The sequence below is a fragment of the Watersipora subatra genome, chromosome 5 (assembly GCF_963576615.1).
Source record: "Watersipora subatra chromosome 5, tzWatSuba1.1, whole genome shotgun sequence".
Taxonomy (NCBI): domain Eukaryota; kingdom Metazoa; phylum Bryozoa; class Gymnolaemata; order Cheilostomatida; family Watersiporidae; genus Watersipora; species Watersipora subatra.
In genome coordinates, this window is record NC_088712.1 from 53,709,354 (window position 1) to 53,727,473 (window position 18,120).

The following is an 18,120-nucleotide window of genomic DNA, read 5'->3' on the forward strand; positions in this document are numbered from 1 at the left end:
TAGCGAAATATAAGTGTCCTAGGGTATACTATGTAACAATCTTACCTACCAATTAAATGGCCCTCAGGACATTTACAGCTCGGCTCCGCAATACGACATACAACCTTCTGTCATCCAAGATATAAAATATCAGTTTTAATTGATTGTGAAAACTCCTACAGCAAGCATGTAAACTTATTTCACTCAAAGGCTATCAAAATTCTGACAGAGGTCATCTGGTGTTGGGATATAATGTGATGTTTTATCTTATGTATCAAACCTAGATAAACTAATCCCATCACTTTTAATTCACTTTGTCACTACTGCATTTTTATGGATATCAAAAAAGTATCGTTTAATAATTGTTCAAGGCTAAAGTTCACTAGATCGTCTGGTTGGTCGACTTTGCTAAAATAGTATGAACTCAGTCTACGGCACCCCACAAGGTCGACCTTGCTCAATCAAGAATATGACATCTTACACTCTACCCATAGACGGTGAAGTAATAATTGCTGTGACAATGCTGGTGTTGCTTACGTTACAAATTGCATTAGACTGATATTATTTAGCCATTAATCTTTTTATTGTTACATTTTGTTTCTTTTTGTTCGGTCCCTCATCTCCGAGGTCAGAGGTCAGCAAGCAACCTGTATCTCTTTCTGTTGTGGCTCTCTGTGACTCTGGAAAATAAATAATGATTATTCAATAAAGATTAAAATTTTGCTTTTAGTTTGATCGTGTTAAAATACAGTTCAGAATTTTAAGATTACTAAAAACTTGTAAAATTTTAAGAAAACACTTAATATTTTCATCCTCCAAATTATTTCGGATGTCAAGTGTCAAACTTTCCATGGGTGCCAGACTGCCACTTATCCAACATACTACCAGCTTGATTTATTGACTTCTTAATTCTTGACTAGAAGGTAAATGACGACTAAATCCAAGAAATGGCAACTTTATGAAGATGACAGAATGTTTAATGTGTGAACAACTGACTGCATAGTCCAGTACATGCGATGAAACACATAATCCAACTGCACATTTTTTCGCTTTATTGTTTGTTCAATGTCTGCTGATAATACTAGGACAAGATCTTTATTTCATAAATCAGAGGTAAATAGGGTGACTGCATGCTGTTTGCATTTTTCATTCAGTGCGGATTAGGTAGGTTCGCCTTTATAAATTTATATATATATATCTGTTTATATATATATGTCTGCATATATTTGTATGTATGTGTGTATATATATATATGTTTATATATACATTATATATATCTGTTTATATATATGTTTATATATATATATCTGTTTATATATATATATATATATATCTGTTTATACATATATCTGTTTATATATATATATCTGTTTATATATATATATTTATATATCTGTTTATATATATATATATATATCTGTTTATACATATATCTGTTTATATATATATATCTGTTTATATATATATATTTATATATCTGTTTATATATATATATATATCTGTTTATATATATATATATATATATATATATATATATATCTGTTTATACATATATCTGTTTATATATATATATATGTATATATATATATATATATATATATATACATATCTGTGTATATATATATATATATATATATATATATATACATACATATATATATATACATATCTGTGTATATCTGTGTATGTATATATCTGTGTATGTATATATCTGTGTGTATATAGGCCTATATTATATAATATATATAATATTTTGTTATGTATATAGGTGTAGTAAAATGTAAAATAAATACAATACTTAAATAAACATCAGTCATTTGAAATTAGGCACCGACAGGGTAAGTGCTTTTAGCTACATGCAAAAATAAAACTCATCTGCAGCAGTTGGTTGGTTTCATAAATTCAACGTAGTATAGCTTTTTTATAAATGTTGTAAATGTTATACGCATTGTTTATGTGTATACATAACGTGTATATGACAAAAAATAGGTTCTTTCTTTTTGTTTGGAGCCAGTTTCAAATTGCTCTTTGAATAAAAGGGCTGCCAACATCAGCTTTATTTGAATGACCCAAATAATCACTTAATTTTGATACTCTGACACCAATTTAAACTCAACTAGCATGACCTTGTCAATTTGATGGCTCCTAGACTATATCATCACAATAATCACTACTCCTTGTTGTGCTTTTACTAGAGTACTACCAGAGCTGACACAAGCAATCAGGGCACGTGTCTCTTTGTTAACAATGTTCAATACTGTTTAATAAGAAGCATCAATCACCGCTCTTTCTATGATGCACAGTGCTTCGGAGTTGCGCTATCTCCGAATCATGGAAACGGCGTCTTCGCACTGAAATCACTGCGCACTGATCAGTGCGAAGCCAGTGCAAATTCGCAGCAAGGAAACAGCAATTGCGCAGTGGCTGCGCACAGCTCTCATGCCGTGGAGAGGGATTCTTCGAGGGCCATAGACTAGTACCAATGTTATAACGCTAATCTTGTTTTTTTCTATTCTTCCAATCTTCCTTCACCTAAATTTAATTATGGTCTGCATTCACGAGGATGATGAGGTGATTACTTTCCTGGACTTTGTTATCGATGCCAACACTTTTCGAAAAAAAGGTGGCAAGTCCTAAATTAACGTTTAAATAATATATTACTTAAAAATACTTATTAAAAATATATTACTTTGTAAAAAGTGTGTTAAGGTTTGTGAAACCTTGTGAATGTGTATTGTAAATAAAAGTGTAATGACGACAGAATCATAAAAAAGACCGTTTATGACGTTCGCTATCCGTGATCGATTCTATTTCTCCATCAGGCGATTCGATTTATACAATTTCTCTTCTCTGGCTAATCTGCTGAAAACCACTGCGCAGCATGGAAACGTACAATTCCCTTGACTTCGGAGGGGGCTGCATCGCAGTACTGCGCATCATGGAAACATAGTGATAGTTATTGCTGACTCTCAAAATCTTGCTGTCTTGATCAGCATGAATCATGATTTTGGAAGTTGCCTTCAGGTACAGCCACACGTGCCAATTTTTTCATTGGTTTCGACCGAAATCACGAAATGAATGAAAAACACAGAAATATTTGGCTAAAATTCACAGAATTGTCAGAGCTGTGCGTGCACATCGAAATTAGCGAGTGCAATTTTAGCAGCTTTCGCTATTGGTATTGTCCAAGAAACGTATTACGACACACAATAAAAGTACCAGTGCAATTCAACATAGTACATTCGATGCAACTGCTTAGATTATGCTGTTGTTGGTCATTTGCATGTTGCGGATTAACACCGGCCCTTTGTTAAAAAAGATAATGAATTTTATGCCGCAGATCATAGTGGCCTACTCCTGCCTCGTCAAATTGAAATTGGAATGAATGAAATGTTGAAAATATTTAAAATGGAATAGCTAGTCTAGCATATTTTTGCGCATCGTTGTCAAGAGCCATTTGCATCTTTCACAAGTGCGAAACATGTGATAAAAATTTATCAAATGTTTCACACTGTATCAAATTATGGTTTCAAAATTAAATTAAAAAATCAAATTTCGCTCGAATTATGGGTTTTACCGAATAGGCAAACTTGTGGATTCACCGGGTCATGGAAACACAGTGAAGTGGCTGTTCAATGTTCTAATCAGTTGTGGTTAGCTAATTAGATAGGACCTGGTTTATTATCTTCACTGAATGGAACTCATTCTCTCTAAATCAACTGGTATACAAAGCTTGTAGCCTTGTACCACTCGTGAGTAGCATACAGAGTAAAATTTTGCTGCAACTTAATTTCGCTGCTCTGATGAGTGCGAAAATATAGTGATGTGAAAATAAATGCAGTGGAACAAACATAATTAGATGCCTCAGGTAATAAAAGATTTTTAATTTGGGACTAGTTTGTATTTGTGAGCGGCAGGTAGAATTGTGTGGTCGAGATCGATAATGCAATTTGATCGCTTGCTGCCATTTGTTTCTTGGACTATCAATGGACAAAGCTATTTAATTTCACGTTTTCACTCGTTCGTTATGATAGTTAGTTTTGCTCATGAAATTTTTGCGAGAGGATGGCTCCACACGAAAGTTAGATGAGGTGAATACATAAGTGTCCTAGGGTATTTTATCACTTAGCTATTGCCTATAACACAAATGGTATCGTTAAAACAGCGATATATTAGAAGATTGGCAAACATTGCCATAAACTGATGGTTTGTCAGCAAGGATGGGTAACCACCATGAAGCGATTGTTACAATGAAGATTGTAAAGCTCATTTTGATGATTAAATATTCCTTGTAAACGAAAGGGGAATGAATTTCAGGGCTCGGCCCTAAAATTTTAATTTGCAAAGGTTGACCTTGTACAGTATTATAGGCCCAAAGGTCATGTCAGAATTTAACATCATTTTAATAATAAAATATCTACACAGCATGAACTTTTTCAGATGCTATTACCCTGGCAGGCTAGTGTGGTGTGAGAGATCATCAGGTGTAACAACTATGTGTACAATTATTCTTGAACGTAGTTGATTGGTGCAAGTGTGATAGAATTGATTCAGCAAGATAAATGTTGTGAGTTCGATTCCAGTATGATGCAACTTTTTCCACCTTCCAGCCATGGCGTCTGGCAGATGCTGCTTTCATTATAGTAAACGTTCATTACAGCACTTGTTAAAATCCTGCAGAGCCAATAACTTTACAGAGTCCCGCGACCAAAACCGGAAACAAAAATGCTCGTTTCTAAACAAACCCAATCGACATACTGATCTTTAATGGAATATTCAAACCTCGCTCTCATAACCGCTCTTTTTGGCATTTACTTTACTTTTTTACAAAAAATTACTTGTAGCTTTTTGTAGGGAATTTTGTACTCTTTCAAATGGTGTATAATGCAACAATCGATTTTGGAGCAACTGCCAATGGGAGTAATCTTTGTTGGTTAGTGTTGTGGTCTCTCCATTATAACTTATATAAAAAATAGTGGGCGTGGTCTGTTTGTTTGGAAACGAGCGAGCTCCCATATATGCTTCCGTTGGTCTCAGGACTCTGTGAAGCTATACGGCTCTGGAATCCTGATGTAGCAAGCAAAGTTCAAGAACCCCACATATAAACTACTTCATAGTAATGCATACAACACCAGTTTTACAAATGTCCAGCTTGTAAGGCTTCTATAAAAACAATAGGCTACATTGTACGAGAAAGTGAAATTGACACATTGAGTGGATAGCAGTATTTGGAATAAACTCGCTCATGGAAGCACAGAGTATTGCAGTAAAATTTATTGCGAGACATGCTCGAGGCTGAACCAACTCGCAGATTTCGGCTGAGCTACTAATTAAGAAAATCGTACAAGTTGTGAGCCACTAATAAACTTTAGATGAGCTGTCTAAATGTCAACAGGATAATTTCTATTATAAATGGTAAGTAATCTAGGTCAATACGCTTTAGGTTGCCTTATATCATGATATTAACATATATAATTTAAAATTTTATTTCTCTTCCAAAGTTCAAAGTAACACTCAATGTTCAGTCTTGTAATAACGAACGAAAACTGTCCTATAATCTAACAAATGTCGGTATGCACCTCTTCTCTCTCTCTCTCCTCTTAAACGGAGTGATCAACCAGTGTGAGGCAGCACAAGTTAGAACAACTCTTTTCTCAAAATAGTCCTTTGACGTGCTCAAACCTATCTGGTTTGCCCAGAACCTGCTTTGTAACAATTATAATTATGAATTCCTTCTCTGTAAGATGCTTAGCTACCTATCTTCATGGTTTGCTCTGAGAAACCATTCAAATCATAAGCTAGTTGTTAATGGAGACTTAATCACTACCGTTGTTGATGTAACAAACAAGCTAACTTGACAGAACCAACCAATCAGTTTATAATGATACTGAACTCATTATAGACTTAGAGCTACAAAGTGTGTGAGCAATGCCCCTAAGATTGAATATGCCTGCTTAGCTTATTGCAAGCAGAGGCTCTGCATGCCTTTTAAGAGCATTGTTGAACAAACAATGGCTCTGTGATTTTGCCTGGACATGTCTGTGCCCAGTGGCAAGAAAACCATGACAACTGGAGACATGCCAAGTTGCAGAGAGAAACTTAAAGGATGGCTTGCAACAAAATTCACATTACATATATTTGATATCAAAAGATTCACCATGTCTTACTATGTGCAAAATATGTAGGAATGTGATTACAAGCTCTTAAAAGCTAAAAAAACGAAAAGTTAATCGCAGCCACACGAAACTGCCGTAGTTTGGATTCTCTTTCCAAAATGGCTGAAATGTGACGCAGTTGAGGTAGATGGTTTCTGTTTACACATTCATGCAACCTTATTCGTGGAAATATTTACACAAATATAATTCACGCATTCAATAAAACTATGTCTATTGTTCTTACACTTCTGTTTTATCATCATCGTAATGCTGTCACTTTTAGCACTGATATCTTATAACTTACCGTAGAAAATCGTTTAATTTTTTAACCTTGCCTCGAAGGAGTACATATCATTGTCTGATAAACATGACGAGCCTGTTGGTCACCTGTGATAATCGAAAAGTGTTGCAAAAATTATTTGCAAAGTATTGGGTCACATGATCACATTACGACTTGATGATTAGATCAAGCCGAAACAAAACTGTAAAGTAGCGAGCATCTATATTTGATACAGGGTATTCGGTAAAACCCGAAGTGTTTGTCATAAACTAGTGCTACGATAAGTTACATATCGAACTTTTTATTGGCCTTTTAATTCACGTGACAACATCCCGTGACAAGACAATAACCAAACTGTAATGACAACGTCAGAGAAATAAAGGGATTCCAATCTACAGCGGCTTTTCATTTTTGAGCTTTTAAGAGCTTGTAATCACATTTTCACATATTTGGCACCTACAACACAACAGAGTAAAACATTGTGAATCTTTTGATACCAAAAGATTCACCATGTCTTACCAGGCTGTCGTGGATATTCAGTGAACTATCGAGAAAGTTTGAAAGCTGCAAACTTTCCTGGAGTATCCTCGAAAGTAGTATCCTTCCCGAAGTAGTCTTCGGGCGCATAATGGAAAAATAATCGCTGAGAGGACAACACGGAAAATCGGTGATACAGTATGAACCAGCCTTTAGATACACATAAAGTTGTTAGAGACGGTTGCTATTCGTGTGAAGGTTCTGATCACATTTCATCGGAGAGTCGCTTGTAATTCTAGCAAGACTAAACGTTCTTCTGACCGTGTGGGATGAGAAATTGTATAGGAATTCCGTGAACAGCTTGCAAAATGCCATTAGTAGATTTTCTATATTGTTAGGTGCAAGTGTTTTTTGTTCGCGTGCTTTACGCAAATAATTAGTTTGCGTAAAACAATAATAAACTAACAAAACTAACGATCAATTTTTGTTTGCGTGTTTTACAAATTTTGCACTTACACACTCCTTTCTGATGTCTGACGACTTTAATTTATGTTTTCTGCTATCTGTGTAATTGATGAAACATTCGCAATCGGGATATAACGTTTTCTAGGTAGGCTCTACGATATGCCAAATTTCAATATATATATATGAACCAGGTGTCTATATACAATAATCAGCTAGCAGATTTTGAGAGTTCTAGTAGTAATATCTAAACCGGCATTAATGGGAGTGAAAGCTATTTAACAATTTTTTTATTTCAAGCAAAACACTGAAACACTAAGATGATGATCATATGGCATTCAATATTTTGAAATTAAATTGGATGAACCAACTGGAAACTTGATGATAATCACTTGCCACTATTGAACTCCTTACTATAATTTCTAGAATTCTAGTAGGCAAATCATGCTACTAAAAAATAAACCCATCCTGCGCAAGGCACTGACAGACCGTCTCTATTTGTTAATAAAACTTTTGACACTTATAATATCCACGTCTTTTATGTGTTTAAAGATGAACTTGTCGAAAGTTTTTATAGATTTTATCAGAAAGTATTGATATTTTTCTATCAGCTATTTTTATGTTTTAGACAACATGACTGTCATGTTTTAAGATTAAAATTGACAAAACTTGATCGCGGTTAAAACTCGCAAAAAAATACATGCGATATGACATCACTAGTTGTTATCGTTATGATAGTTGATATCGGTTATCGTATTCAAGTTGCAGCATTACACATCTTTATTCTGTCGGTCTCTTTCAACTACAGACATCGTAATCACATTTTCCCTTGAACTGAGCATTTTAACCATGATCAAGTTTTGTCGATTTTTACCTTGAAACATCAAGGAAGTCAAATCACCTCAAAAACAATCACAAATGACCAAAAAACTGATACATTCTGATGAAATACACCAAAAATTAGTGAAAGTTTATCTTTAACCTCACATTAGGTCTTTGTAACATTATAACATAATTATATCTTTTATTATTCTTTATATTTCTCACACTTTATTTTTAATTTTCATCTTCATTTTCACTTTTGCTCACAAAAGGTCCCAGAAATTTTGAATGTCAAATATCTGCTGGAGTCTTACATGTTGGAAAATTGATGTCATAAAAATTTTAACTGTAGACCTGTGTAACTAAAAAGAGTCGACTTACAAATATCTGGTATATGGGACCGCATAGTTGAAGTACCGCTTAGCGGAGGTAGTAGCACAGCGTGGAACTAAGACTACACCTCTGTTTTGCTTTGTCATTACACTTACATTTCCTTCTATTTCCATAGCAGCTGTTAACATAACATTTGTGTTTATTTGTTTTACAACCCGACTCTTGGCATTTGAAACACCTCCTATGAAAAGAGTTTAGTAGCGCAATGTGAGACTGTCTGATGAGAGCTCCATTAGAAATATGTAGAAGTAGAGATAAGATATATTGCTCAATTATGCCATGAACCTGATCATAGGAAAACTCGCTGTCTAAAGCCAGGTTTTCATATCGATTGCGAAACCCCGGCGGTAATCTGGAGCGGCAAAACGCTTGCGACGCTAGGCTCAGCGGCTTCTGTTCACATATAGCTGTTCACATATGGCTAATAACCGCATAAAAATGTTCACTCGCCATCCCATTTCGATAATGGTGACCTTCACTTGTACAGAGAATTTCGGGAAGGTTTTGCCTGCGGCTCTTTGCGAAATTTGAACATCGCGTAACTCTTGCGTTGACAGCAGGCAACTACCAGTGGTACTCAGCGGTACCCGGCGTGTAGGTTCACATTTCACCGCAGTAGCCTGCAGTGCTGTCACCGGTGCTTTGCGGTGTATATCGGAACCAGGCTTTACAATGACTGGATGGTTGATTAAAAAGTTTTTAACTTTCCAGTTCATTGCTCATTGCACCTTAATTGCTTCATAACCTTAAGGCCTAATAGAGCTTTATTTTATTTCAAAGGTGGCAGAATTTTGAAATTACATCTCAATACACCACTATAATCATAGCATGTCTCATTTTACAGTCTTCGTTTAGTAATGATAATCTCATAGAGGCGTGTAACATTATTGCATGGAGGTGTGCAGCATCATTTTGCAGAGGTGTGCAGCATCATTTTATAGAGATATGCAGCATTAATTCATGGAGGAAGTTTTCTACTAGAAGTGCAAGAAACCTAACTAAAGTTATCATTAGGATTAATATTCATTTTAAGAGCCAGAACTTCCAACTTCGCAATCAAGCAAGCCAACATATAAAGGAGTTTCATTTCAGTTATTCATCATACACGAAGGACACAAGCAGAGATATTGTAATTTCGGTTATCATTAAAATAATAATAATCCTATTTCTTTGTCCTGCTCTATTTTCTCTGACTAAAAGGAAGAAGAGCAAACAGACCAGTACAAAGAATTATTGTGATTTGAACCGGGAAGACTGGGGTGTAAGACCTAAATTGATAACGATAATCATTAAACCAAAACTGTCGCGTACAACTTTTATTGTATTTACTAGGTAAATCAGACACGCTGATTCCGATTTTGGTACTCAAAATAAAGATTGGTCCACTAAATTTCAGAGTAATGAAAGCTTTTTTACAGCGTTTTAATATCGGTCTCGAAAACAACACGATCGGCACAACAAGCTCCGCCCATAAATACGTGATGTAACCTAGCTATTTAGGAACAGAAGTTACGTAGGGATGTTTAGACCGATTTAGAATAATAGAGATAGGTGTTTTAAAATCCATTAATATCTAAATTCAGCCTTAAAAATAATATCAGTTTTTTCTGAAAGGTAGATAAGCTATTTAGCATTGCATATTTAAAAAAGCGCGATGACAATGCTAGCTTGTGGTAAAACCGCGCTTTTTGAGATCATTTTTCTCGGCGTTCAGCCCATTTAAACATTATGTAACAAGCTACGAGCAATTTTAAATAGTTTATATACCTTTCATAAAAGACTGAAATTATTTTACAGGCTGGATTTAGATAATAATGGGTTTTAAGACACCCATCTCTATTATTCTAAATCGGACTAAACATTCCCAACTTCCGTTCCTGAAAAAGCTAGGTTTCGTCACATATTTATGGGCGGAGCTTGTAATGCCGATTGTGTCGTTTTCAAAACGGATATTGAAACGCTTTAAAAAAGCCTAAATGACTTTTAAGGTTAGTGGACTAATCTTTATTTTGAGTACAAAATCGGAATCAGCGTGTCTGATTTAGCTAGAAACTACGATAAAAGTTGTTCGTGACAGTTATGGTTTAAAGCCTGGAGAACCATAAACCACAGATTGACCTCATACCTCGCTGAGATAAGGGCTGAGATGTCCTTTAAAACGATCTAGAAATCAACACTTTTAGGGAAAGCACTATTTCTCAGAAAAGTGCTCCAGGAATTTTCAATTATGTGACAAGTGTTTGGTTCTTAGATGGGACTTGGGCTCATTATAAAACCAATCATGCAACTGTGGAAACTACATTCTCAAATAATAATAATAATAATAATAATGAAACTCTTGATTATGTAGATTCTAATCATCTCAAAGAAAAGACCAGCTGTGTAGCTTTTTACTCGTTATATAAGTTAGCAGAAGATATTGATAAACACGCATATTACCGGAATAATTCTATTACTATCTGACGTTGGAATTTTCCCATCCTAAAGGCTACTAAAGGCAAAACAGATGTGATGTAAAGTTGCTCACTTTCCACACAACCAGGCATGATATAGAAAGTGCAATATGAGAATACTTTAGTAAAAACACAAACTTTATTTTAAAATTTGTGCTAAAATAGAACTAACAAATATTAGTCGTCTGTAAATGCAGTTAGCCAATCAAAACTAAACGACGAGCATAATTGATTATCAGCGTTTAATAAAACTTTTGCTTCCTTCAGCTGCGGCTTGTCATGAGTTGGTTCATCCTAATTCTACCTCCAGCTATTAATAATCGATGTAGCTTCGGCCTTCCTCTTATTCTCATTGACTTGGTGACGTAACTAAATCTACAGCATTGTACATTCCTGTGGTATGTGGTGATATTACAGGTGAGCAATAATGGGCTGATTTCCTTTGATGGTCCGTTGGCTGAGTACAGCGGAGAGTTGTTTCCTCTTAACCGAGAGGTTTTAGCACCATTCTACGCCGATGTTGACACTACCTCCTCTGGTGAAGTCTTCTATAGGTAATTCTTTTCATTCTCTTTCCTCTGTTGACACTGATCACCTGTTGACACCGATTACCTGTTGACACTGATCACCCGGTGTTTTAGGGAAACAAGAGAGGAAGCAGAGCTGCAACAGGCTGTAAAAGAAATCAACAGAATCTTTAATCCAGAAAATGAGTTTAGACCACGCTCTTTGTTCATAGTCACATGGGCGAATGTCGCACCATATTCACGCAGATTTGAGGTCAGTAAGATTGTGCTCAATGACCTCCTTTGTTAAAGAGCATTCCTCAACCGACCTCTATTGTTGAAGAGCTCTAGAAACATAAGTAGATGCTGGAAGAAATTGGAGTTTAGGCAGTATTCAATTTTATTCACTATACTTGAAGACTTAGTCTATATATATATAAATCTCAAAGCCTGTCTGTCTGTCCAGCTACAGCTATTAAAATCTAAGAACGAAAGATCCGCTTCGGGCTAGATTTGATTTCAGAACATGCCGTTCACCGAGCGATAACCTATTTGATAAGCTATTTAACATTGCATATTTAAAGCGCGATAACAACGTTAGCTTGTGATGAAATTTCACTTTTTTGAGCTCATTTTTCTCGTCATTCAGCCTATTAAGCATCCTGTAACAATCTACGAGCAATTTTAAATAGTTTATCTACCTTTTATAGAAAACCAAGATTTTGCAGGCTGAATGTAGATAATAATGGGTTTAAAGACACCCATCTCTATCATTCTAAATTGGACTAAACATCTCTAACTTCCATTCCTAAAAAGCTAGCGTTCGTCAAATATTTATTAGCGGAGCTTGTTGTGCCAATTGTTTTTGTTTTCGAGACCGATATTGAAACGCTGTAAAAAAGCCTTCATTACTTTGAAAGTTAGTGGATCAATCTTCACTTTGAGTACAAAATCAGAATTGGCTACAAAATCAGAATTGGGGTGTCTGATTTACTTAGAAAATAAGATAAAAGTTGTATGTGGCAGTTATGGTTTAAGCTACACAAGATGCAATGAGTTCATTAGGTGATATGAGTCATTATCTCTGTTAGTATAATTATGCATAGCACTCTGCATATGTTAATATTCTCTCAACTACATTACCTGCCACTGTTTATAAGCTGTTTTTTAATACCCGCGCAACACCAAAAATTCGGCTAGTATAACGATAAAACTACAGTAATGATTGAAAACGTAGCGAGAGCTTGTGAAGAAAATAAATATCTGTCTGAAGTATCAAAATTTTTGCTACTTTTGATCAAAAATATATAACTATATATTTAAAAATATATGGAACTATGTATTTTTGAGATCCGAAGAATATACCCAATTTTATTCTGACAAGTATTTTTTCCTTGTTTGATGATCTACAGTTGTTTTAGCTATTTAGCTCGATTAAATTTTCCCTCATTAGTCTATATGTACACGTATTTATGGCATTCTGTCTCAGCGTGTCCTCAAATCTCACTCTTGGCCTGCTTTTGTTTCGTCTGTCTCTGACATCCAAAAGAAGACAGTAATACAATTTTACAACACAAGAGAATAATACAATTTTGTAAAAGTATATCTTTTTTAAAGATGGTGTTACGAGGTGAAGGTGTAGATGGTTATGTATGTTTGTTTCTTTATACCAGGTGCTGATAACTCCTATCAGGTTCAAGTCTCAGTTATTGAAGTTAAATGACAAAACGCATAGGAAACTGAATTAATAAACAATGTTGAGCCTTAATTGCTTTACATATATATAATTTAATTTAAAACATATACTGCTTGTTTTTATTAAGAAAATTTCATTTTTACAATAGACTGAACATTACGAGCTTTTGGGCGTTTTCAATTTATTTATGTATCATAAATGCGATTTAAAATACTTGAATCTTAAATTATCAAATTTTTTGCACCATAAGGTGTGCTTAAAAGCTTAAAATCTTCTAAAAGATTGACAGTACGGTCTTTATTACTATTATTATTATTACTATTATTATTATTATTACTATTATTATTATTAATATTATTATTATTAACTGTAACTATTTCTCGCTAAAAGTACAAAAACTCCTGCTAGGTATAGAGCGGAGGTGAGCTGCAAACTGCTATTTACTTGTTTAAAAAAACACCTAAAATGGCATCCCTTAAAATAAGAAATATTTGTGTGCGACGTGGTGTCACTAGTTTTTATCGTTATGATAGTTAATATTGGTTACTGTATTCAAGTTGAAGCGTTATGCGTCTCAATTCCGTCGGTCTCTCTGCGACTATAGACATCATAATTGCATTTCCGGTTGATCTGAGCATTTTAACCGCAATCAAGTTTCGTCGATTTCAATCTGGAAACATCCTAGCAATCAGATCACCTCAACCATGAAAAGTCAATTGCTATAGAAAAATACCGATACTTTCTGATACAATCTACTAAAACTTGTATAAGTTCATCAATCTTTTTTATCATAGTCTAATATAAGCGGATGTCAATCAAGCATTGATCACTGACGATTCACGATTCCGAGCCAAAGTATGTTTGATATGAACAGAATTTTGACGGTTTTCACCATTGCTCTTTGGAAACCAAACTAGCTGCTCGTGCTCGCTCAATGCTGCTACTTCTTCTTGCCTATTCACTAAAGGTCAGCAGAGACACCTAAGGTCATCCAAATATTATCTCAGGTGAGTGCTAGATCAATTAACACTCTCCTACGACTTACAAATACTCTTTGTAGCAAAACACATTCCAGTTGATGATTGCTAGTGATGGTAGCAGAAGCTTCTGCGCATTCCTTTACCTCAACGATGGCATCAACTGGATACAAGCCGATGTTAAAGAAGGCATCCCAGAGGTCGCTGCTCAGGCTGGCTTCGACAGCGGTCCCCAATTATATGACGCCCTCGTGCAGCCTGGTAGCTCATTTCCTACAGCTCTCAACTGGGACAGGTAGAGTTAAATGTTCTGCAGACAATGTTCGAATATTTCCTTACAATCACTATGTTGCCATGGCGCGCACGATACTTAAATTGAGCCAATCCGCAAGTTAACCGCATCATGGAAATGGCATAAATCTGTAAGCTAAGCGAGTTTTGCTATTCACACAACTATCGAATCCATCATGCTTGCGAATGATGGAAACAGCGCTTGCAAACATTTTCAATACTTCCGTTCATCCTTTCTTGATCGAGTTTCACGCGTTTGCGTCGCTAACACGTGTGTCGCTAACTGCGTCGCTAATTATAAACTTATAGTGTTTACAGTAATTATAAACTTTAACGTTTATAAAATTATAACTTATAACTAATTATAAACATACTTTTTTCCAACAAGGCGCTGGAGTCAATTCGCATCATGCCAATGTCCATAGAAACACTTAATTCACATGGCAACGCAAATCTGCATGATACGCGTCATGCAAACAGTGTATAGTACGAGCCGTGTCTGTCCGTCTGTCCGAAGGCACGGTTGGAGGTTGGAAAAAGGATTGCATCATACGGGATTCAAACTCCCAACCTTTCTCACGGTAAACTTCCACTAACAAGTGTGCCAATCGACTGCCTCCTGAAGGTTCTAGAATAGTTTTATATCTAGTTACTACACCTGATGATCTCTCACGGTACAGTAGACTGCCAGGGTACTAATCCTCACTATAATAAGAGCTGTGTCGGTCCATCTATTCGATTTTAGAGACATTTAGAGCCTGGAAAAAATAATTTATTATGCGCAGTTCAAACTCATTAGAGTATAATACTAAAACAAATTCAACAGAATCATTTTAGCAGAATCATTTCACTGACTCGGTCCTTTACATAACAGCAGGTCGGTTATCGTAGCTTTCGAATACGACATACAAATCTCTCAGGCTAGGGTTTTCAAAGATGCGTTATAAAGCACTCTTGCTCCCTGCCAACTAGTGCTACTCGACACAGTCATCCAGTACCATCGCTTACCCCAATTACCTCATAACTACTACAGTTGACCCCACTTCTTCAGACTTCATTTTCTCAGACTTTCAATTGTCGGCAAAAATGTCCGATGCAGCCGTGTCTGTCAAAAAAATGAAACTTTGACTGAATGACAAGCTAGACCTACACGACTGGTCTCTCCATGCCAATTCGGTTATAGACCTCAACTTCAACCGAACACCGTTTATAACCGACACACATGATGACTCACCACGGTATCAAACGATGTCACCATTACTTGCGGTTAACCTGACACCGAGGCCACCTGAACATACTCATTTCATTAACCTTAACTTGAGATTTTTGTAATAAAATAACATATAAATAGCTTTCGAGAATGGATGTGATATTTACATATATGTAAAGCAAGGATTAAAAAACCTTTCAAGAGAAAATAGTGTCAATCTCCATGAAAGATTCTGTGTATCCGGTCCAAGCACGCAGGCGCAGTTTTTATGATATGGAAGCGGAAACCGCACTAAAAAATCGCATCTCGAACTCACACCGGTTAACCAGAATTTTCGGTATTGCCCAATGTCAGAAAATAAATGAATCGATTAGATTTAATAGAAACTAACTGCAACCATCGGATCAACTCGAAACATCGTGCAGGTATAGAACAAGCTCACCCGATAGATGACGTTAGCAACGCATGCGCTTGAGTGAGTGTAGCACCGTGATTTTTGTTTGTATTCATGGTATTAACCTTCGGGGACAAATTTAATATCGGAGTCTCCTCCCCCGCTGACAAATCAATTTGGAAAACATTGTCGATATGTTATGCGTTCCATATTTTGGTCATAACTCGAAAACGGTTTGTTTGATCATTACGAGCCCTGAATAAAAAGTGTTCATTAGAAACTTTTCCATCAAATAGTACTGCATATGAGTTTGCTACAATTATGAAAGAATATGTGATTCGAGCTCAAATGTCATTTGTGTATCTCTTATAAACGCCCCACTGCACTGCTGAATCTCAAAGCACCCATCAAAGACTTGGCTAATCCAAGGTATAATTGAATGCAGCTTCCTTCTCTCACATAAGAGTATCCTCAGGCAGCACCTGCTGACCAGATGGTGATTCAGCAGGAACTGATAACTTGTATGCTGCCTTTTGAATTCCCTAGACATACTCCCAATAAAATATCGACCAATAGTTTTCTTAAATGAGTGCAGCGTAAAGCCGTGGTCACACGGGCACCAAACCAAACTAATTGACGCAAAACGACGTCGTTTTCAGCTCTAAAAAGTTCGGCTGAGGACATTTCTGACCGAAACGAACTATTTCGGTACTGCTCGAAATTTCGTGCCGAACCCTTGCTCTTATTGGCTGGTTAAAATTCTAGAATTCTAGTGAGCACGCGTCACATTTCTTCTTACGTGCGTGTGAGTAAAGTTAAAAAAGAAATGGGACGATACTTTTATTTCGTTAAATAAACAACATGAAGCAATTTACGACAAGGTTCACCCGGACTTGTGATTGGGTTGCATCAATGTAAGATGTTGCACTTAAGTTTTGCATAAATGTAAGGGAATGGTTGTGATTTTCTTTCGTGTGGAATATAAGTAATGTGTCATATTCATCCTGATGAAGTATCGTTGACTGATTTATTTATGTAAAACCACAGTACTATGATAAAGACTGATTTTGTTTGTTATGTACTCAGCATAGAAAAACATTCATATGTTAATAAAAAAAATATAATTATGTTGATGGGAAGGGTTAGCAAAATCTTTGTATCGAGTGATTTATTTTGAGCAGCTGAACGATCTTCTGATAAATCTGCTGTGTAATTATAATTGTTCCTCAAAGTTTTTTGTTTACAATAGAAATATTTAACTCAAATACATAAAAACTACTAATGAAACCGTGTCTTGTCTCTATACGTATGGTATCTAAGAAGCTAAGTTACTTCGGTGGCCGTGTGACATGTGCCCCGAACCGAACCAGCCTCCGAACCGAACCGATCCTACGTCGGTTCGGTGCTCGTGTGACCACGCCTTAAGCCCTCATTTAGTAATATGCAAATTCCTTAACTTGGAGTTATCTTCTACATCCTGTCGTCAACGTATACAACATATACGGTAATTGATTCATTGATGACCAAAGGCAAATAAAAACAAAGCTGTATTATGGTAATTAAAAATAGATACTTCAGAAGATAGGCCTGAGAAAATCACCTAGGGAAAGGAAGAACAGTGAAGATATAATAGTAGGAAATCTTTTATTTGTTCACAGACACATTTTCATAACTACTAATGGTTTGTTGATATGATTACTTTTATGTAATCAAAACTATATGGTTACATGAAAGTAATATATGATTAACACTATCCTATACACATATATGTATATGATGTTGACATACAGTCAAACATGGATAACTCGTCCACGGATAGCTCGAACACATGGTTAATTCGAACATTTCCTTTGGTCCGTTCCCACGTAATGATAAATTGCTATAGATAACTCGAACTCAACACTGTTAATTCGAACTGTTTTTTTGCCCAACGGCTACCGAAACGGTTGTAATCGCTTTAGAAAATCACTTCATTCAAAGCCATAGAGGTAAACTTCATCTTTTCGTAATTCATAAGCATCGTTA

General features: G+C 35.7%; 1 protein-coding gene across 1 annotated transcript in view; it reads left to right on the forward strand.

Moving 5' to 3' along the window:
* Positions 1-11,668: 11,668 nt before the first annotated feature.
* LOC137397658 (nidogen-like) overlaps positions 11,669-18,120 on the forward strand; it is a 45,845-nt gene continuing 39,393 nt past the window's right edge. Inside the window, exons 1-2 of the mRNA XM_068083960.1 lie at positions 11,669-11,801; positions 14,284-14,495. Coding sequence (XP_067940061.1) covers positions 14,302-14,495 — 194 coding nt within the window. The 5' untranslated portion in view covers positions 11,669-11,801; positions 14,284-14,301. The remainder of the gene's footprint in view (positions 11,802-14,283; positions 14,496-18,120) is intronic.